At 32.5% G+C, this 24,258-nt stretch overlaps 1 protein-coding gene and 1 long non-coding RNA gene across 3 annotated transcripts; both read right to left on the bottom strand.

The window, feature by feature from the left end:
- Positions 1-519: 519 nt before the first annotated feature.
- Positions 520-1,432, bottom strand: LOC149546902 (glutamate decarboxylase-like). Its single transcript, XM_089794068.1, has 2 exons — positions 1,272-1,432; positions 520-1,111 (listed from the first exon to the last, which is right to left on the bottom strand). Exons 1-2 carry the CDS (start codon positions 1,430-1,432, stop codon positions 520-522), a joined length of 753 nt encoding a protein of 250 aa, XP_089650194.1.
- Positions 1,433-22,349: 20,917 nt separating this feature from the next.
- Positions 22,350-23,783, bottom strand: LOC149546901 (uncharacterized). 2 transcript variants are annotated; one of them, XR_016354385.1, is made up of 3 exons: positions 23,547-23,783; positions 22,795-22,905; positions 22,350-22,624 (listed from the first exon to the last, which is right to left on the bottom strand). It is a non-coding gene; the product is annotated as an uncharacterized LOC149546901 (long non-coding RNA). The 2 variants fall into 2 exon arrangements; XR_016354384.1 differs by having other exon boundaries at positions 22,795-22,876.
- Positions 23,784-24,258: the final 475 nt, after the last annotated feature.

Here is a 24,258-nt window from a genome sequence, read left to right as displayed (position 1 = left end):
ATAGAAGAAGTCTCTAGATATATCGGTGAAGCCTCTAGATTTATGTGCAGGCTAGTGTAATGAGCATTTATAAGCTTTGGTGAATTGTACATACATGGGTACTATGGTCGGTGAGCGGCAAAGCAAAATAGGTGCAATTGATGAAACAAAGCGATTGACTAAACAAAGGGAGGCATTTCCATGTTCTCTTTTTGGCAGAAGACTTGCATATCAATTTGAAGCGGAACCATTTTAGTTTGATATAAGATATTGTCGTCCTCTTCTCTGTGCCAAGTAGTAGACAAATCATATCGACATCAAAAAAATAATGTAAGTCATTTTCTAACCTTAATATTCCTAATTCTCATGAATACTTTGATGGTTTTGATGGGTAATCTTACTGAAATCAATATTTTATGGAGAAAAAATTTGCTATGTATTATAAAATTGTAAGCCTGAAGCTCAAAATTGTGAAGTCCACAACTGCTAAAAATAGAATCATTTATTCAAAGCCTTTCTTACAATAAATACAAAACTTTCTTAACAAAATTCACAGAGATCACAAAGACCCCAAATGGTGAGATTAGCTAAATTCCTGGTTAAAACTCCCTGGTCATTCACATTTGAATGAGCAGCCACATGACCTGTCTTCCTCTCTCGTTTGACTGGTAATGAGTCCAATTCATTCAAAACTATAGAGATGTCTTGCAGGAGCCTATCAGCGAAACTTCTATTGTAATCATCTCGTATGACCACTCGCAGAAGGCTTATGTGCTGAGCATTTGGAGCCATATTATATGCAGGCACCACCCAATTAAACCTTCTCAGATGTTCTAAAAAATCATGTTCATTGTACTTGAGCTTCTCCTTGAGAGAGAATGCAACTAGAGGCACACCCTCCTCTCTCGACAACATATTGAATCGCCCTATTCTTATGAGATTATCATGCAAATATTTGGTATCTGCTCTACAATTTTCAATGATTCTCTTATATCCCTGCACCCATTTTGCAATTGGGTTTTTGTCAATTGGTTCTTTCAAACATAAATTACTGATTAAATGAATCATATGTTTCTTAGCTCGTACCCAAGACGAATGAGTTGGTAGTACTGAGCAATGACCTGACTTGCACCTGCATTAAATTGGGCTAAAATTAGACCCTCCCCTAAAGAATCAATCTATCAATATTCTGTATTTGCTCTTTTCATTTAAGGTGAAATGTAATGAGCTTCTCCTCAGTTTTATAAACATTGGAGATCACGTTGAATCAATAGAAACCCAATTAATGTTACTTTGTCACAATGTTAGGGTTGTCATAAGGCTTCCCTTGAGCTTTTCTCTTGTTTTGCCACATGCATTTGAATGCAAGGCCAACGAGCATAATACCCTCTGAAGATCCCACAGTCCCAACACCAACAGCTTGCTCTTTTTCAGAAATAGGTGCATTGAACATTAGAGCTATGATATTCACACACCAGTTCTGAAACACCTAATTTAACAAATACAAATTAAATACCATCTTATGTCAAAATGAATTCTATATTGCTACAACCAATCTAATGATTTTACCCATAATTTCTACATAAAATACATACAATAAAATAGTGCTTTTTTTTTTTTTTTTTTTCTGAAAATAGGACAAAGCTTAAAGAGATCTTTCAAATTTCAAATAAGTTTCTACAAACAAATGATGAAACTATTTTCATCAAAACTTAATTTGCAAAGAAAAATGTTTCCTTGCTGAATTAAAAAAAAAACAAATTGCCTAAAGCTCAATTGTGACGAGGTACTCATCCATTCATCAAGAAAATTCACAAAGATCGCAAAGACCCCAAATGGTGAGATTAGGTAAATCTTTCATATGTTGTATAGTACCATTTATTGTTAAGTGGAGACATTTGAGCTACAATGTTTTTTTTAATGTATTTCTAGAGCTTGGACATTACATCAATATTTAATCTTCTTCCTCCACAGAACAGTCCCAGTCGACCTCCAAAAATCTAACTTTTACTACTAGTCCTGACCATGATGCCCACTAAAGCAAAATCAGTGTCCAAATGTTTAACCCATTATAAACGTACTTTATAAATGGACTTTCATACAATGAATTTTAAATTTACAAATTCAAACATTCAATAAACCATGTTAAGAAATATAATTAATTTGGAGCTATGAAAAATTACCTTATCAAAAATCAAAAAAGCAGAGGCTATTAAAAAAAAGTCGTGATTTTCTTTCAATTTCATTCCTTTGCAACCAAAACAAGATGTTCGCATGAAAATCTAGTGTCTATCATACAAATCCCCTGTTCATTGATTCCACAATTGTTATTAACATAGCCATGATATTCGATCTGAAACTTGATCTGAAACGTGGAAGAAACTTGAGGGTCAAAAACTAAATGGTATGAAGACTATTTTTCTAATTTTCTTTCAATTTTACACAGCTGTAACCAAAACAAGATGGTTATCTCTTGTTAATCCCCTATTCATCAATTCTGCCACTATTTATCAATATAATCAGTGCCTAGTCAGGAATTTTAATCTGAAAATGTCAAAGAAAAACCCTTACACCATCAATAAAAAATATTTAGAAACTTCGGTGCTAATATATGTCAACTATTGCAATTAATGTTATTCTTCTGGAAGACTCTGGAACTTCCATTATTTCTCCTTTCATTCCACTTCGTTCAAGTTAATTATTTAGTTTTATAAATGATAAATATAATTCAATTTCTCTTATATTGATAAAGAATTAAAAATATTCTAAAATTAAAATTATACAAGTAATAATAATCTTAGCAAACTATTATGCTAATAAAATCACTTGTAAAATATAGTGGTAACATATACAAGCTTGAAGTAGTCAATAACTTTTCCACTCATTCCATGGCTATTCCTTCTTCTCTTCACCATTGAAGTAATTTTTGATTTTATTTTTGCCAAATATTTTAAAATGACCATGAAAATTTTCAATTATAGAAAATGAAAATACTTACCTCATTCTCTTTGTTTTCATTGAAAACTATATAAAATGAGATATGAGAAACCATACTTCAATATTTAACATTCCATTCATGTTTACCTTTACTGTTCTAACTAGTGTGTTCTCTTTGCAGTCCACATATCAAGTCAAACAGCATAGAACGAGCACGTCGAAACAACCAGTGGAGAGCAGAACAAGGTAACCCTCATAACAAACATTTCATTTCATTAAATTGTCTTGCCTTGGTTAAAAACATTTCTGAGTAATAATATAGTAATTATATCTCTCTTATGCTATAATAGACAATAATGGAACCACTGTCAAAAATTAGGAGAGAAGAAGTAGAAACTATAGAACTCGAAGACTACAGTAGCCAAAGACAAACTACAATTTCGAACATTGAATACTCACTAATCAAAGAAGGCCTTCAAAGAATAAAAACATTTTCATATAACATTGGCGACTGCCTTTTTGACTTGTTTGAACTTCTACTTTGTAAGCAGTATACATCAAGTCAACTATGTAATGGCATTATTGATTACTTCCTCGACTTTCTAGATAACCATGACATAGAAGCAATACACTCGTTCAACACTGAACTACATCTTGATCATTTATATGAATTGCACAAGGTGAGCAATCATGAAACATATTTTAGGAGAATGCGACTGTCTGCTACACCATTAGGCCAAAATGACATAGGACTTTGGGGAGATATATTTTGTATCCATTGGTTGTCTAAGTGGCTAAATATAGAAATATGTTTTTGGTCAATGTCATCGGGAAAAAAGTATTTGCAGTTCAATGAAAACTTGCATTAAAAATCCTACTCAATACTCTATCGTGATGCAAATCCGCTTTGTGGTCATTTTGAACCACTTGTAGAAAGTAACATGGACTACATACAAACACAACAAAAAACATATACAAATCGTGGAAACATAGTAAATGTGAACATGGTAGAACTGATAGCAAACCCAAGACAAAAAAAAGTACAAATCAAGAAAAATCACTACGTCATGTAAAAAAATTCATTAGAACTAGAATAAATTATCAACCACTAGAACAAAAAACATGCAGCAACAAATCTAAAAAAAAGGTTGTAAGAAATGAATGTGAACATTTATTGCTAGGAGAAGCTCACACACAAACAAACATGAATAGTAGTCAAAACAACTCAAAAAATAAAACACCAACTAGGAAAAGGAAGAAAACAATTCTACCAATAGAAGTCTACTAAAAAGCAATTGAAGACACGCCAAAGCATGTATGCACAATATGCCACCTATTATGCTTCAAGAAAGACATTAGAATTTTAAAAAATGAACAAAAAGAAATCTATTACAAACTTGTCAATTCTACCGAAAAAACATTAATGGATAATTTGATTTTTTGTTCATGTAATGCTTCATTAAAACAATCAGCAATTCCAAAGTATGCTGTCCCACATAGGATATGAACTAACAAACCACTGCACTATGTGCAAATGCTCACATAGTTAGAGGAGTGACTTGTTTCATTGCAAATTGCATTTGCTCAAATTTGGGAGCTAGGATATAAAAGATCCCAAATGAGACTAATGGGTTCAATTATTAATGTTCCATGTTGACACACACATTATACAAAAAGCATTATCGTCATCAATTTCTAACACAACAACAATTGCAGTAGCCCTCAAAAGATGATTAGAATAGAAGAATGCATTTCAAAAGGGCATGGTGTGACCAAATGCAATCATTCATGCTCTCAACCAATTGATAAGAACTAAATTGTATAGAATGCAAAAATTTAAGCTGAACAAAAATTGGAAACAAGCAATAGAAATGGAAATACAAACTGCACAAAATTATGAATATAAGGCAACTGACAATGACTCAAATACTAAAATTGACCAAGAAGAGGCATCTAAAACTTTGATTCATGGATTCACTAAATCAAACAGTATACATAAAATGCAAGATAAAGTAATTGAAATTGCGCCAACACAAGACTACTACCCAATTGGAAGATTCAAGGACAAATATGCTGAGGAAATGAACTACCCAACACTCTACTTTGGCAATCCACATGATGATGACATTGTTAAAAAAATTAGCTACCAAAAAATAGCCCAGTGAGAATTCTTACACTCCAATAGGTGTTTTGCATACCACAAAACAAACCTATTCTTCAAAACAATCAAAATACTCATACACCAAGTGTTGCCCACAATGCCAGTTAGAATACGAAAAGGACAATTGAAAGGGAGAAAGTTATTAGCAAAAGATGTTAAACATAAACCAAATCTCGAGAAAATTTTAAAATCAGATATTGGCTATGTTGATTTCAAAAGAATTAGAATAGCCCCAGACTATATTCAACAACTTTAAAAAAATGTATTTGCAATGATATGCCAACTAGGACCCCCCACTTTCTTCCTCACTTTTTGTAGTGCGGAACAAAATTGGGATTCCCTGACAGCCACACTTGACGACCTACACAACACCTACTATTCAACAACTGTATCAGGAAGAATGCAGAACAATCATCATACTAATAAATTTGAACTAATAAAAAAGGATCCAATTACATGTGAATGATACTACAGACATAGAATAAATTCTCTTAAAAAGCTAATATTTACAGATAGCTCTTTCTTCGGAAATATATTGGACTACTTTTCAGTCACTGAATTCCAAAACCAAGGAAATGAACATGATCACATGCTTATATGGGTAAAGAATGCACCCATCTACGAAAAATACAATAATAGCACCATTGTCCAATTTGTAGATACTTATATAACATGTCAAACTACACAACTAGAACCTCATTTAGTCATGCTTCACAAACATACCAAACAATGTCGAAGATCGAAAAAACAAACATGTAGATACAATTTCCCTCTTCCACCAATTTGAGAAACAACAATACTTGAACCATTACCAAAAAAAATGAAAATTACAAGATCCATTGCAAATGATATCCTCCAAAAGTTACAGAAAGCAAACTACAATGCTTCATTCACATTCGATGACTTCTTAATGGAACATGAAATCACTAAAACTAACTATTTCATTGCTTTAAGGTCAACAATTCATAGACCAACTCTTTTCCTCCAAAGAAATCCTTCAAACATCTGGAACAACCAGTTTGCAAGGAAAATACCGAAAATGTGGAAAGCCAATACAGATGCACAATTTGTGCTCAATGCGTATGCATCAGCAGTGTATTGTAGCTCATACATGGCTAAGGTTGACAAGTCAATGACAAATGCATTTAAAAAAATCTGAAAAGACCACAAACACGAAAATATAGATGCATTGAAAATGATCAGCAAACTCAACAATGCTCTATTAAACTTACAACAAATGTCATCTCAACAGGCCGCTCACCTTGTTCTGTCCTCCCACTGAATCAGAGTTCAAGAAAATGTATCTTTATTGACACAAGAATAGATAGCGAATGCACTTTTATATTGAAACCCATTAAACAATTAAATGAAGAGAAAGATGATTTTGAAAATGTAATGTGCAAATCACTCATACAATACTACTTAAAATGCCCATAAAACATAACCAACACATGCCTTGCTGAATTTGCTTCAAAATACAACAAAAATGGTTCCTCTCTAGATCCAAAATCCAAACCACGTGTACTCCACTTTATTAATTTCAGCAAACATACGAACTTAGAGAATCATTGTAGAGAACAACTATTATTGTATGTACCATTCAGAATACACGAAGACACATTAAAACAAAAATTCCAATCCTGGCATGAAACATATTTACATATTGAACATATAATTCACAACAATCGTGTAAAATTTACTTACAACACAAATTCTATATGGGGGGACATTGACAAGGCTACAGACGACCTTGACAATGACAATCAAAATAGTGAAACACATGTCCCAAAAAAAAAAATAGAACATGAGGAATATGACATACAATCAGATATCCCAAATACTTTCCATAGGAATCTCGATAATATAGCTCCAAAAAAGTTTCAAACAATGCAAGCTCCACAATTGATGAACACCAATGACTATTATAAATTGAGACAACTCTTAAATAAAGAACAACAAGCCATCGTTAAAGACATCACAATGAAAAAAAATAAAAGACCACACAACTCCACTACATTTGTTCCTAACTGGTGGAGCAGGTACTAGAAAGACATTTACTGCTATAGCCATTTACCAGGCTCTCCTACATGTCTACAGTGATCACCTAGACAATGATCCAGATAAACCAAAAGGGCTAATAATAGCATTTACCAGTAAAGCTGCATACAACATAGGTGGAATTACACTACACTCTGCATTTCATATACCTTTTAATAAAACAAAATTCATACCATTAAATATAGACACACTAGACACAATATCAAAGACCTATAGTCAACTACGTGTACTCCTTATAGATGAAATATCACTTGTTGGTTCAACATTCTTGCTCTACATTGATAAAAGATTATGAGACATAATGCAAACACCAACTGCATACTTTGGCAATCTAGATACAATCTTCTGTGGTGATTTATATCAAGCACTGCCTGTTCTTGATAGTGTTGTGTTCGAGAAAAAACCAAATGCAATACAACTAATGCCTTATAATTTCTGGAAAGAAAATGTCAAATGCTATTCACTGAACACAATAATGTGCCAAACCAATTAGAAATTCATCTCAACATTGAATAGAATAAGAATAGGTCAGCAAACAAATGCTAACTTACAATATCTCAATTACAACTGCCTACGACCACCACCAATGGAACCAACATTCCCTTATCTATTTCACTCCAAAAAGGATGTTGATACACATAACAAAAATATGTTGTCTAAAATTGATGGTGAAGTTATAATATTAGGTGTAGTTGATGAAAAGGATGAAGGCACTCTTGGACTACGATTACACAACACAACAGCAATGCTACCTAGTCAAATAATCCTCAAACCTAACATCCTTGTAGAAATTATTGCAGGGAACTATAATACACAAGATGGACTTGTCAATGGATCAAATGGAATATTCAGAGCATACACAAAAGAACCAAATGTTGATATAGTTTGGATAGAATTTTATGATCCAAAAATTGGCATCCAATAGAAGAATAGACTAGCCCAATACTACAATAAAATTACAAACAAAAAATGGGTTTCCATACTACGAATAAATAGGCCTTACCCCAAAAATTTCTCAACTGGAAACACAACAATTAGGAAACAATTCCCAATACAAGTAGCATGTGCACGAGCAATACATCGCTCTCAAGGCCTCACAATGCAAGGATTGGCATTTGATCCTTCAGGAATTACACAACATGGTCTAACATACACAACACTATCTTGGACAAGAACAATTGAATCATTGTATCTATTGAAGCCTTTGTAACCAAAACACTTCAAAGTGAAACCGAAAATATGTGCTGAAATGTCTCGTCTTGAAACACAAGCACAATGGCAATTTGAAAACCAAACTAACTGCCTCATATCTAAAAGACACTTACTATTGTGTACTTTAAACACTCAAAGTTTCAAATCACACACAAATGACATCATCAATGACCATGAGTTAATGGCAACAAATATCTTGTTCTTTCAAGAAACCCAACTTATACCCTATCCAGAAAGCAAGATTCCCCTTCATGAGTATAACAGCTATGCAATGTACCATATACATGGTATAATGACATTAGCTAAAAAATACTTATCAGTCACCACAACATTGCAACATAAGACAACAAATACAGAAGCCATAACAATAATATTACAAAAAGGTTTCAACAACATTACTGTCTCAAACATATATTCAAGACCAAAAACTTCAACACAAGAGATCTTAACCATTATTACTAAAATACAGACAGATATCAGAACAACAAATACTCATCTTATTCTAGGGGATTTTAATATTGACATGTCCAACAACAATAACACACAAAAAATCATCAAAAATTATATGTTAGAACACAACATGCATTTCATGATGGAACAAAACCATTTTGCAAACAAATCATTAATAGACCATGTCTGGATAAACACACCTCATACAATATGTTCCATTTACAAAACACATGCATACTAGTCTGACCATCTTGCAATTTTTGTGCACCTTCATGATACCAATGACAACAATGATAACAAAACATATTGACATAGAAACTTACTGAGATTTATGTAGCAACAATGAATCCACCAAAGCAACCAGCGAGTGAACAAGACCCAAAGCAAGAAAAAATTAGTAAAAGGTAATTCAAATAAACACTTCATTGCTTTTCACATCCATATAGATTTTGAAAAACATGATCGCACTGCTCTACTTCTAACAGCACAAAGCAACACGATTCAAACCCCATTTCAACTGACAATCTAAATTCATGAAAATGAGGAAGCATTTATAAAGGAATTACCTTACTTCAATATTATAGTGCCATTGACATATTTGCTACAGCTTATTGGAATTTTAACTGTGACAAATGCATATTCCAGTCCATCTTAACATATCCTTCTCTATGGCTACGAGCTCTATGGGAAATTCAACTGACAAAAACAAAAAAATGAGCTCTCACATTTTCCTAGTTTTGACCATGTCAAAAAATAGTTTCTCCAAGCTCCATTAATTTAGAAATACTCGAAACAAATTACTCTTGCATTACAATGTTGCATAAACAACTACTATTTTTTGAACTCATTTTTGAAAAGGCAAATTGAGCTACACCTACTGTTAATGTTAATTATACTATATCTATGTATTTCCATGTTCCATATCTACATAATCCTAAAATAGAAATATGCATCGTTTACAATGTTCTACATCCGGATCATGCAATCTACTTTTTCCCATTCTTAAAATAGGGTTATATAAACGTTCACATTCATTATGAATTATGATAATTTTGATGTAAACAACAAAGCTTCCAACATAGATATTCTTAATAGATTCCAAAAGCTCTTGCTGGTTTTATATGTACAAAACAATCTTCCTCTACTTTAACAAAATTACTTTCTCAACTACATCAAATAAATTCATGCATTTCTATGTACAACATTTACATGATACAACAAAAAAAATACTCATGCCTAAGTATGCTCTACATTTCAAAAATTCAATGTACTATTCCACACCTTAAAATATATTTTTATATGCTCAGATTTACACAATAACATTGCACATCAGCACATACACTTTCTTAGTGGATCTATTTCTGCAATCATACACCCATAATTTAGAAGGCAAAAAAAGTCCCACCCACTCTGAGGAGAAGCAAAATAGCTTCACAAACACTGCCAAAAGCACAAACGACTCTCAACAGGTATAAATTTCTTTCAAACATACTTTATTTTTACAACTCAGAAAACACTATACACTCCCTACCGATTAAACTTGACACTAACTCTTTCTCCTTTTTTTGTAGGCCTCCAACAAAGACTCTTACAACAACATCATTGCTGGAAGAAGATAGTGATAGATAACACTTCCAAAAAAAAAAATGCTGAAACATGGATCTAAATACTCCTAAAACTCAATAGGTATAAATTTCTTTCAAACATTCTTCATTTTTACATTTCACAAATGACTATACGCTCAATACAAATCAAAGTTCACACTAATCTCTTTTTCCTTTTCTCATAGGGCTCCAAAGAAGACTCTTACAACAACATCATAGTCTTCTTACAACAACATCATAGCTAGAAGATGGCATAAATAGCAACTAGCACAATTAAATATAAATCCCCCTCATTTTATGATGACTGATGTAATGAAAAAGATAGCCTCTTCAACTGTAATCAATACTGTATCAAAAAAAAATAAAAAAAATCCACACTTGCAAAATCATTCTTCAACTACTTCTCTATCAAGAATTAATTCTCATTTCTGTACTTGGCAAAGTACACCTTACATAATGAAAAACTAATTTCTCCTAAATTCAATTATGGAATTAATGCATCTGAACCATCTACAATCAAATACCCTTCAAACACCAATGGCAAGAACTCTGACGCTTCACGTCCTTATTTACATATGTTAAGAGTCAAACTCAAAGTTTTATGATGACATTGATGGTTAACAGTTGATGTAGTAATGAATGGTTAAAAAATTGTCCAATAAAATTTCAAGATCATGTTACTTTATAGATATATATTTTTTAAAATGCACCCAGTTCTTTTAGAGTTGAATCTTTTGCCAATCTCATACGAGTGTCATGTGGTAGGGGAGATGTTTCCCAATCTCTTAATAAAATTCATATAGAATTTTTGTTCTTCGATAAATAAGAAATTGTGTATATTTTACTTTTTGGAAAAAATTTAAAGAAACAATACAGAATTTCAATTTACTGATTGAATATATAGATTTAAGCGAGTCATTAAATTTACTTTCTCTATATTTTAATGGAAAACTCACTGATTTACTTGCATTAAAAGAAATTCTTGTAGGTATTACGTCAAACACTACTTGAGTGCCCAAATTTGTTATTTGAATAATTATTTCTAGGTTTCAATGCTAAATTTGGAGAGAAATTTTTAGTACATAATAAAAATTTATCATGAGTGACCTTGTTGTAATCTCATATGATGTTCGGCAACATGTAACTCAAGTCAAGGCACGCGCACTACTACAAATTTTTGTATTATCTCACATCTCATCTTTTAAGTATTGTTGCTATAAGACAATATGAAACAAAAGTAATTTTGTCTCATTAGAGACAATTTACCTTAATCCCAACTAGTGTGTTTAGAGGGACAATAGTGTTTACATCCAACTATTGTCTTGAGAGACATTATTAAACAAATCTATTTTTAAAAAAATTAGATTAATACTTTTTTCTTACAACTCCAACATCTAATGTTTCAAGAAAATAGTAGTACAAATATACACTATTTATTTTCAATATCTCATATAAGACACTCAACAAAGTAGCATAACAAATTAACTTGGCAAGAAAAATCATATTAATTAATTTATTCCAATATTTGTTTCTTACAAAATGATGTGGGAGTTGGTCCACCACAACCAATAAAGTACATCGTAGATTTTCCCATAGTTATGGGACTTGGACTTGCTTCTGACTCAAAAAGTCAAATTTTGACTTGGACTCTAACTCAGGTATTGGACTCAGCTAGGACTCAACAAAGACTCAGAAAATCGAAAAACCCATGAAATTCAACGATTTTTAAGGATTTAACGATTTTTTCATGCATCATTTAGTCAATTAACATGAAGTACACAATAATTGAGATAAATAGAAGCTACTTAACACTCATACACAATTTTGCATAGATCGCATAAGTATAACAACGAGTTTTTGAAGGAAAAAAAACTAAATAACATAATATAAAGTTGAAGATTTAATATTCAATCCTTAATAAATTTCTAACATACCACAACATCATTTTCAGAATTCATATACATTGGAAAAAAAAACACCTTCCAAAAATCTCTATCTTTTTAAATTTAAAAAAGAAATAAAAAATTGAAAAAATTAAAATATATCTTTTTGGAGAGTCCTAGGCTTGGGACTCAACAGAGTTCTTGGACTCTGTGGACTCTACCAAGACTCGGCCAAGTCAAAGTCTAGAGGTCATTTGCCTTGGAAAGGCCGCCTCTACCTTAGACTCACAGAGTCTTGCTCAGACTTGCAAAGTCTCGGAGCACTAGATATGTCGTATCCATCATTGAATAATAACATTGAGTTTCTTTAACTCTATAGCCTCATAATGAAGTAGCTAGACATACCCAAACACCATATTACACATCCACAACATTTATTGGTGTAGTAAAAAAGATCCTTATTTTAAATACATATTTTTATGAACAAAATCATAAAACCATAAGGAAATATCTTAGTGGGATTTTTCCATCTCAGCGAGATTTGTGGGTTTTAACTCATAGTTAACATCATCAAGCTCCCTTCTAAGTATGTCTTTTGAGGTAGCATAAAACATCTTTGTCCTTAACCATATAGCCTCATAGTGAAGTGACTAGACTGACCCAAACATCATCGACCAAGTTTAATGGTGTAGTACAAACGATCCATGCTTTAAATACATATGTTTATGAAGAAAACCATAAGGAAAGTTCTTTTTTAGATATTGGTTCCTAATGACGTGAATACCCATCTTAATGGGTTTTGTGGCCTGCAACTCATACTAAACACCATCAAGCTCCTTCTAAGTATGTCTTTGGATGTAATATAAAACATCTTTGCCTTGATATGGGATGTAGTAGAAGACTTGATATCATTAAAAAAATCTCCATATTTAGATGTTGAAGATAGACATAGATATGAAATGTCTATAGTTTAATGGGTAAGGGAAAACAAATCAGATATACAAAAATGTAAAAAATTGTGATCAAAGCCATGGTGCAATCTCAAATATTTCCTAACTTCATGAAATTGATTAGAGGGGAAAAATTACAATCCATTTAGTAGAAATTTTAATGCCATATAATTCAATACTCACCTTATTTTAGATCTTGAAACTTATTGTTTCAAATATCAACTAATGCACCATATTTATGTATGAAATGCATTCACATATAAAAAATCAATGAAATGCAAAAGAACTAACTAGGTGATAAAGAAATCTTTCTCTTTTGGTAGTTGTGGTAATGCACCCCATGGTTATTATTCCTATTTTTTTTTAGGTAAAACCAGGGGAAAAGCATGTAGCTTTAAATCGCTCATCTTCACAACAAATGCTTCAACTTTTATTATACCATACCCATCTAATTTGAAGTATGTTGTTGCATACTAACTGCAGTTCGAAGATGATAAAAGATAGACCAACATTCGAAGGCAGTAGCATGTCAATGAGTCTCAAGAAAACATGACATATTTTACTTACTGTGCAAACAATGGTTGCTTAACTTTGACCTTTACTTCTACTTTCCATCAGACCTGAAACCACTAGAAATAGATTTATAGTTCCCAAATAAGAAATTGTTGAGAATATGTTATTTTGGTTTAATCAAAAGCTCAATTTGTCTAATTTGATTGACATAGAAAAGCAGAAACAAAAAGTATCTCATATTCATTGAAAAGAAGAGCTTATCTATAGGAAGAAACAACATCAACTTAGATAATAAAAGAAACTCATCATATTGTAAACACTTACAATATTTAGCCTTTTGGAATAGCATTGTACAACCAATTGTAGAATTCATCGATTAGTATAACACCAATGGACTAAGATTTTTGAGAAATAATAGAGGCAGAAGGAATTCTTTCCTTTTCATAATCTTCTAAGGAACTCCTAATAAATCTTATCAAAGATTTCAGAAAATAAATCGAAAATGTTTAGTTTATTATTTTCCTTTAAAAATGTCTATAATGGATATGGCTAACAAATAATATCTACTTTTGACAATTTAATGTGAATTCAATTTCCGTTTGAATTAGCTTCAATAGAAAAGAAAAAATAAGATGCATTGACCATAAATCAGAAGAAATTGCAAGCTGCTTAGCAAGCTCTAATCCATGGAGCCTAATTTTTTATAAAAATAAGGGCCTCCATTTATGACATAATGTGTGAAATTAGAGGTGATATGTTGTAGTTGATGTCAAGCTAGTGAAACACAACAATGAACAATGTGAAGATGACACTTTGAATGAATGTATCGCTATGAGATTGTAGAATGGATCATTGAACAATACACTATATAGACATCTCCTTTTGGTTGACTTGGCGGGATCAGAGAGGTAGAAGTTTTTGGGTGCTAAAATTGGACGCTAAAAGGAAGCCACAAATATCAATAAATCTTAGTCCATTTAGGACTGGCTATATTTGTGGAAAAGTAAATATACTAGCTTTATCAAGTTATATGATGTTGAAGTATAAGTATGAAGACATTCTATCAAATAGTTTGTAGATGTGTACCAGTAGAAGTCTAATGACCAACCTCCAGGAATTTATTAATCTAACCATTTATTTTCTGTGCATCTTTACTGACTGATAGATTATAGTGACCCAAAATACAACTCTAGGAGTATTTAATTTTTCCTTTAGACCAATACATAGTGCTTTTCATAGAATGGAGATGGATGCTTGTTTCAAATTTATTGATAAACTCAAATACAGAGTAATGGAATGAATTCTGAATTGTTACATTAGTTACAATAGTATGGAGCTAGCAACTGCAAGGAATTTAAATGTTCACTTCCAATAGATGCAATAAGTGTTTCCTAAAACTTGAACTACTTTCCATGTGCTAGCTGCAAGAGGGATAACATGAAGAAATGATTGAGATTTAGACATTCTTTCTCTACCACAGGCAACCCCTATTCATTAATGTTCATTAGGTATAGTTAGTGGGCTTTAGAGCACTAAATGGTTTATATACCGGTCTACAAATAAATAGAGATCTGATATGTTCACACTTATGGCTATTAGGAACAAAGATTAAATGAAAACAAAATTGAACAAATGTCACTGAAATATGTTATAAAATATGAAGCTATTGGGAACATACCTCACTGAAAGATGACTTAAAATATGATGCTATTGGGAATACAGAGTTCAAACCCAAGATGATATAGAGATGAGAGAATAACATATATAATAGATTATAAAGGCATGATATTGACATGAATCTTCAATAAATGCAATAGAGGAATACATACATTATTTTGAGTAACTTCCAGCACTTCAAAAGAGCTACAATCCTACTTGCTTTTATAATGTATCTTCCACCTACTAATGTTTGAAATAGAGATCATAAAATCATTACCGAAAGAGAAGTTGTAAAATTCTCCTCGTGAAGATGAATGGATTGCATTTCACACTGCTTCAACTAGGAATAAAACTAATTTAGGCCCAATACAGTTTTTCATTTCTAGAAGAGCAGTTGTTAAATTCTCCCCATGAAGATCAATGAGATGCATTTCACACTCCTTGAGTACATTCATCTGTGATACTTAAGGCCTAATGCAATTTATCTTTTGCACCATTTATAATGAATGTTGTTTGACCATTTTACATCGCTATAAGAATTCCAATCACCAAGGCCTTGATGAAATAGGTCCTCATCAAGAATGGAACTAGATGGAAGCTCAAAATGGTACTATAATTTGCTAGGACATAATGTGTATACTAGTGAAATTGATCATTAACACTACTGTAACCACAAGTCACTATTTGAAGTCAAGGATGTGTTCTTCAAAAGATAGAGTCTCAAAAGAAACAAAAGAAGTTTATTTTGATTTCATAAATACCTTGTGTTAGCTGGTTTTATTCAGACACCCTTCAACACTCTTCTAGCTTGCAAGATGACAAAAATATTCAATTTACAGTAAGCGAATGTATGAAGTGAATCACAACAAATAGAAAAGCATGTGATCAAATAAGAAGAAAGCATCTTCAATGATGACAAACATAAGAATACAAAACTGAAATACATCAAAATTGCAACATTGGAAAACAAAATTGCGAAGACACAATTTACCTTCAACCAATCAACTATCCATGATAGGTCAACATTTTTATTATCTATTGACCTAATGAATTTTATTTGACCATTTTGCATACTAAAGTGGCACTATCAGAGTAATAATTTTATATAGGATGATGACAATTTGTAACTTAGATCTACACCTATAAATAAGCAAAGAGTTTCTTAAAGAGAAAATAAGAAATTGTCTTTGCAAGGATTCTTTTATAAAGAACACATCTCCACAACCACAAGAAAACAATTTAGTAATGAAAAAAATTGCAATCTGAATCCAACAAAATGGTATGTAAGAATCACATTATATAAAATGATTTTCTACTATATTGATCTAAAGTTTTTTTGCTGGTTATATGTTTTTTTGGCGATTTTTTCTTTTTATTTATAAACTTGCAAAAAAATCCATACTGACTATGAAACTACTGGTGGCATTCTTATAAACAGTCCAGGTGCCCTTTCTGTGCTTCTATATTTGGGACATGTCTTTGCCAGCATATGTAGGTTGTTTAAACTTTATTTCTACTGGGTCAATTACAGTCAGTGTGCCCAAATTGTGCATTCACTTTTGGACACATTTTATCAAAAAGAAACACATGCAACTTGTCTATGATGTGACATTTTAGAGTTAACATTCACAACCTCAAGGATGCAGATTCAAATTGAAGGTTGTGAGTTTGTCAACTCCAAGACATGCAGTATCAAACCCTTGGGCATTTAATCATATATTTGTATATTGAGACTGGTTAATGAAGATCGGAAATATGGTTTCAGAGGAGCCATTATAAAAAGTGTATTGATTAATTAGAGTATTACTCCTTTGAAGCACCCGAACGTAGTAAACATGGCATGATGCATATAATCAACAAGTGCCTCATTTACAATGTATATGTTGATTCATCTATGCACTGTCCAACTCATGTTGCTACTCAAAGTGAATGTAATAACAAATAAACATATTCTGTGATGCCAGTGATCACTATAGTTTTCTCAACACCAAGAAGAGATCATGGCTGATGTGTGCCTAGGTTTTGCAGATGTAAAGTTCCTTGTTTTAGCAGCTCAAATTAAGTGAAACACGTTAAGTAGAAATAGTTGACAAATGCCCAATTAACAAAGGGGTCAATGCCACATTCCTACTATTGCAGGCAGTGCTTTAACCTGACAAATAGCATGGGATGACATAGCACATCACACCTTTATTAGAAGAAGTAGATGTCACCAGTGCGGCATTTGCATTTGTCGAATAGGTAGATCATGATAACTTTAGTGTGCCCCCAAGTTTGAATCAGTTCAAGAGTTCCCCATTATCATGAAAACATTAATCTCCTTGGTCTCAAGTGCTATGGACACACATGAATCATCCCTTTGAAGCCAATTCAATTATTTATTGAACTTGAAATATGAAAATATGTAGGGGTGACTGAAATATTTGGCGTGATGTTATTAATGGCTGGTTCATAAAATAGGAAGCATGTGTCACAATCTCCCGGTACTGGAGTCTATGAAAAGAGCAAGTTTGCAAATGGAGTGCATCATGTAGCAGAGGAAATTCATGAATTGCTTGGGAGGACATTTGCACAATCACGTAAGCCCACTCCACATGCGAGAAGACATCATGTCTATGGCTTTCAAAGAGGCAAGAGCCTATTTGAGAGAACATACATAGCTATGAAGTATGAATGCATGACAACTTAATTGGGACATAATCCAGAACGCCCTCTTTAAAACGTTTGGGAACCCAACGGAAACTGAACATGAGGTCGTGATATCCATAGAACACGATAGGACTCTTTATTTCCCTTAGTGAGTCTTCATATTCTAATGACATTAGTGTCATGTCGTCAACAAGCTGTCATCTGCACTCTATTACCTAGATCATGCGAAATGAATACCGTAGGAAGCTTACTATAACTGCCTGTGAACCATTTGACAAAATGTCAAAGGAATACATTGAACATGGTTATTCCTCAAATTAGGTTGAGAAGAACGTAAAGATCCCCATGACACACGACATCAAACGCAAAGGAGATCTCATTCAATGATTTAAGCTAGTCCAACCATTTCCACCTCTCTGTCATATTCCAAATTAAAAGATAAGACATGATCATATAATATGAGATTGCAAGGAAAAAATTTTGACAGGGAAGGTATGACATCAATCACGAACAAGGATGGGAGATTTTGTGTGAAGTGGTTCATTAAAGATGTGTAAAAGCTTCACAACCCATGTTATATAAATTGAGTGCCAGGATAAATCAAATGTGGCATCTATATGTAGGGAATGGGTGGTCATTGGTTGATAAACTTGAATCTGATACATGAAGGCTTCATGCATTCACCATTGACTTGGACAATGGGAAGCACAAGGTTTGTAGAGAATCATTTTAAATAAAATTATTACTGATCCCAAACCATGCAAAATTGCACAAACCCTTGTATACAGACATGGTGGTTCTTCTATGATGTTCAAGCCAGCAAAAGGAAATAATTATTTTATGACTATCACGATGCTAATATAAAGAGCTATTCACACTCTGCCTTATCGATCACATGGAATAAAGACAGGTGTGGAGTCTTCATGTAAGACAGAATATCCCAAAAAAAAAAAATATAACACACTGTTCATATCTGTAAACATTAAAACAAAAAGGTGAATCTAACATATGATTGAATGGGTCTATGTGATACACCACCCAGTCAACTCTCCTATTATAGCATATCTAGAGCTTGCATGGGTGATGTCTAAGTCTTGTATAAAGCTTAGGCTATATGATCTTAATATTGAAAAGCTGATCCCAATAAATAGTCTGTAAATTATGATAATCCAGCTACTGGTAATGCTAAAGATGCCATAATTATGTTGGTCATGCCCATTGATTGTTTGATAAATGTTTTCATGTTAATATTTTGTCCATGTCGATAAATGCATGCACCAAGTAAACATTACATAAATATATTATATATTATATATTATAGGGAATTGATAGCTGTAACTAAACATTACATAAATATATTATATATTGTAGGGAACGGATAGCTGTAACTAAATCTAGACAATCAAATTCAGAATCAGTAATATACATAACTAGTAAAATGATGACATCTCTAAGTTAAGATTATGTTAGCAGAAAGAAAATTAATGATTAAGTTACCTAGAAACAGTAACACTCCAAGGAGTAATGATCTCTTGTCAAGTCAAGACAATCCAATTCAGAATCAGCAAAACTATATATCATAGATCTCTAAAATAATATAATGTTAGCAGTAAGAAATGTGATTACGAAATTGCCTGACAATAGTGACACGCCAAGGAGTAATGATGTGGTTTTGAGTTGCAACATCTTCTCCATTGATATCTTGCACACCAGCAGTCATTGTGGACTTCATATCCAACTCCAACACACCTGATCCACCTCATCTCTTCCAATAACTGTATTAAATAAGAATAGTTCAATATTACATTGATCTCTTGTAATATCCGTTAACCTCAACAATTTAACGAAAAGAATGTGTAGAAAATAACTGCATTCTCTTCTATACAATCCCCTACAATTATGTTGCAAAAATGGTAAGGATGCACAAATTGTGTGTATCTCAAGTTGCAAAAAAAATGGAGTAGACATGCTATATATAAAGAGTTCAAAGGCTCTGTTATCAACTGAATGCTCTAAATAAAATCCCACAAATTACTGGTACTGCACTAGTTTTACATATAAAATAAAGTTTTCTGCATCTCCAAGAACAATATGTAGCAATACTAGCGGATGCAAAGCCAGGACCATTATTTTTATAAGTAAAACGCAAAGTCATATATAATTTAATATATTTTTATGCTATCTTCTACGAACTATGTTTATCCATCTGTGTCCTTTTTGTTCTCTCTACGAGGTACTGCAAGAATTATGCCTTGAGCTTGTTCATTGCAATAAACATTTTCTTCATTATTCTGATCTCCCATTTGATAAGATTCAACGATGGCTGTCTCCTGAGTTTGAGGAATGTTGATTGACTCATTGTGTGAAAAAAAAGTCATCATGTGAATGCATCTCCTCCTCATGCTCACTATCAAAATCCATAAATCTTTAAATACATTGTACTTAAAATGGATATCATGAATTGTTCTAATATTTTATTGATATGAGGGAAAAGTGAAGATTGGGGCAAACTCCGAAATTCAAGAAGCTATTGCTTCTCAAATAGAGCAATTTAAAATAAAAAATTTTATAGATTGTTCTGATGGAATTGAAAGAGGAACAAAGGAGGAAGCTTTCAAAGGTTGTCAAGTTTGATATTACAGAATTTTCCAAAGAATTTTCATTTAATCATTTATGTGCATATTTCGCAATTATTACAGTTCAGGACACCACATCTCTTTGAGGCATTCGATTGAACATTTCATACGCATTGTCCATACTTCAACAATTTACGCATATACTAGAAAAATCGTAACTGAATCGAGAAAAATAATTTGTATCTTTAATACTTTGGTGGATGTCCACAAGCAAGAAGGATGCTGACAAAGGTCGAGGAATTTTAGTTGATACCTACGAAGAGCATTTGCTTGAAGATTTCTAAAGACAATAACCAACTCAATCAAAGCTACGGAAATTCTTCACGGTTTTAAATGGTCCAAAATTCATCTTTCCTGGAACAAAGAGCTTATGGCCTGCCTTACTTGCATAACAATACTTTTCATGGAGGCCTCTACAAAAGACTAACATATTCTACCTTAAATTTGGCAAAACTAATCGGCAGCGTATTCACTGGAGCCAGAATTAACATAAGTCAATTTTATAGATTAGATCTATCTTATGGCCATTCCACATTTATAAGTCATCTTGCACTATATATTTTTATTCTCTACCGTAGAAGAGCTTGGTTTTTTTCAATAAGAATCCCTTTCACCATAGTTAAAGAAAGAAGAGTTATTTGAGGCTAAGATGATGACGATGACATGCCTAGGGCTTCACCTTTCGTAGATTAAAAATTAGGAAAGTAAAATTTCAGTCCTCACACAGTTTTGATAATCAACAAGTAAAATTTCATAGTTTACTTATTTTGATAACATGTTGAGCACGGACAAGCACCAAAAGCACACAAATTTCTCAATCCCAATCAAGCATAACAAACTTGAAGTGACAAAATGGTCTAACTATAAATAGGGAGACACCAATAGACATGGAAAACTTAACAAATTTGTTGCACTGGGTACTTGAAGCTCCTGCATAAAGGCAACAAACAGTAATAAAGTACATAAAATTGTATCTAGTCTCTATTTTGTAATGTAATTGTTTTTAATTCTAAGTTTTATTTATCCTGAATTGAGAAAGACCAATCTTAGAGCTTGTGAATTTATCATCTTTAAATTGTGCCTAAAATTCTTTGGTAGTGAAACATCTGTAATGGAAGCCACTCTGTTTCAGGCTGAGTATGTATCATTTAAACCATTCAATAAAATATGCCAGTGATACCCTCTCTTCATTCTAGTTCATTATCACCTAATGTTCCACACTCTTACATATAAATATTGCTCCATTTTATATTATTCATGACAAAATTTAGTTTGATAACATTTGCAGCCATCATGAAAAGGTGATATCACTGTGATATTTAATTAAACCATTTTGATTATATATACATGGCCCAAATTAAAGGCTTCCATTACAGAGCCTTCACTACTGGGAAGAGTTTTGGGCACAATTGAAAGAAAATTTTATACTCACAAGCTCTGAGATTGTTCTTCCTCAGTTCAGGCTACCACACTAAAATGAAACTAGATACAATCGTTTGTACTTTTTTTAGTAATATTTCACCTTTATACAAGAGCTTCAAGTGCCTAGTGCAATAGATCTGTTAATTCTGTCATGATTATACAGTTACTGAAATTTGATGTTCCACAGCCTTACAAAAACCATTGCACTGTTTTACAATCATTATGAGTAAACATAGTTTGCTATCATAATAATGTATGCTAAGTTATTGCTTTAATCTGACTAACCCTTGCACATAAAGCATCCTCAAGTGTGATCTGAAATGTAGGAAAAAAATTACAACAATTTCTGATTAAAAGCTTCATCAAAAAATTTGGTGCAAGAGTGAGTGAGAGTTGAAAAAAAAAAGATTCTAAAATATCTCATCATGTTTTTCAATTACATCTCGATATATATTTATTTTTAAACGTCCGTGACTCATTTAGAACTCCAGCATTCTTCCAATAAGAATCCCTGATGAATAAATAAGATTGAAGTGAGATATAAAATAAGGATTCTATTAATACAAAAACACTTTAAAATAATACCCTTTCCTGTAGGTCTCTAATCAACATGCACAACAATGCCCTGTGAAAGATTTAAAATCAACAAAGCTTTTAATGATAGTCGTAAGCTATGCATACCTTTGTAGCTTTCTTCTTAAGTAAAACATAACATCAAACACAATGTCATCATCTTTCTTTTCCAGGAAGCTAACACCAGAACCTGCTTGCAGTCCAGATGTTCTCAAAAACCTATAAATAGAAATGGATGAGCTATGAAGAGTACACTAGGATTGAGAATACCAAAACTGATCCAGACTCTACTTGATGCATAATAGTCACATAATACTGGATTCCTCAACTTTTACCATAATAGCCCCTGAATTTTCATTTCTATAATAAAGTTAGAATACTCACTGTAAAATCCCTAATTTATTTTTTCTACCCAGAAATTTCAATGATCAATCTCATTACAATATATTATATACTTTTATGTAGCAAAGCTTATTGGTTTCATGTAGCAAAGCTTACTGGTTTCATGTCTTTTGGAAGCAGAGGATTTGGTAAATCACCCATTTTATATATTTGACTGTAATATAAATCTATTGTTCCATCAGACCATATGGCCTTTAAAATTGGTGAGCAGAGAGAGCGACAAATAGTCTGAATGCTCTTGTATTTTTGCCCAATAAAGCATTCATGAGTCATTGCAGAGATCACATAATAGATGCAGAGTTATACTAGATAAAGCAGTCGTGCACTAAAGAGTAAAAGGAATCACGTCACCACTTTAATGGTGGCAGATCTGATTCTAAGGATCAAATAGAAAGTAACCATACCAAAATTTATGTTTATTGACAAGAAGTTTTAGAGATTGCCAGAAACATCCTTACTAATGCAGAAGATGGATCATTTCTCACTACACACTTCTGTGAGAAGGATCGTCACCGCATTTTCTCCCACACAGATGATGCATCAAACCCTTCCTAGGTATGGGTATTGCTTCATCAAATCGAGATTTCAATTTCTTTTGGAAGATTGGATTTCGGTAGAAGAGAAGGGAAATTCCAAGTCAGGGGCGGTCTTCAGGGTATTCGAGGGCTTTTTCGACCAAAACTTGGGCAGGAAAAATTAAATGTGAATGAATAATAAATCCAGAACTTACCCCATCTTTAAATTTATTAGTCTTTTTTACTACACCATTAAATATATTTCTTAAATGGCAATAGCCAAATGTTCAAAACCTCTCCCTTGAAAATGTTAAGTAAAGAAAGTATTGCAGGAGAGGAATGATCAAGTAGAAAATTCAACTAAGGAAGTCAAAGAAATGACAAAAGAGATAGAGATACTTAATAACATGCTTGGCGAGAAAGTATCGAGGTAGATGAAAGGAAACACAAATGAACTCCGTAATAGTGAACTCCGTAATAGTGAAGTGTGCTTGTGATTGGTTGTCTATCATTTATATGTGAACGATATTCCACCTCAAATGATGCTGAAACACCACAATAATAGGTTTGTCTCTTTTCATTAACTTTTCTAATGCAAAATTTTTGACAAAGATTCCACATTGCTTTTTTATATTTTACCTAAAATAATTAAAAT

Source organism: Cupressus sempervirens, chromosome 7 (assembly GCF_028749045.1).
Source record: "Cupressus sempervirens isolate cs-2001-9-10 chromosome 7, ASM2874904v1, whole genome shotgun sequence".
NCBI lineage: Eukaryota > Viridiplantae > Streptophyta > Pinopsida > Cupressales > Cupressaceae > Cupressus > Cupressus sempervirens.
The sequence above is the reverse complement of the archived record's forward strand: the minus strand, read 5'-3'. Positions and strand labels throughout refer to the sequence as shown.

What these genes read in the sequence shown, in the direction of transcription:
- LOC149546902 (XM_089794068.1), bottom strand. Translation starts at nt 1,432, where the DNA reads ATGTTCAATGCACCTATTTCTGAAAAAGAGCAAGCTGTTGGTGTTGGG. An exon ending in AACCCTAACATTGTGACAAA is followed by an intron (nt 1,112 to 1,271) that starts GTAACATTAATT and finishes AATTTAATGCAG; the next exon opens with GTGCAAGTCAGGTCATTGCT.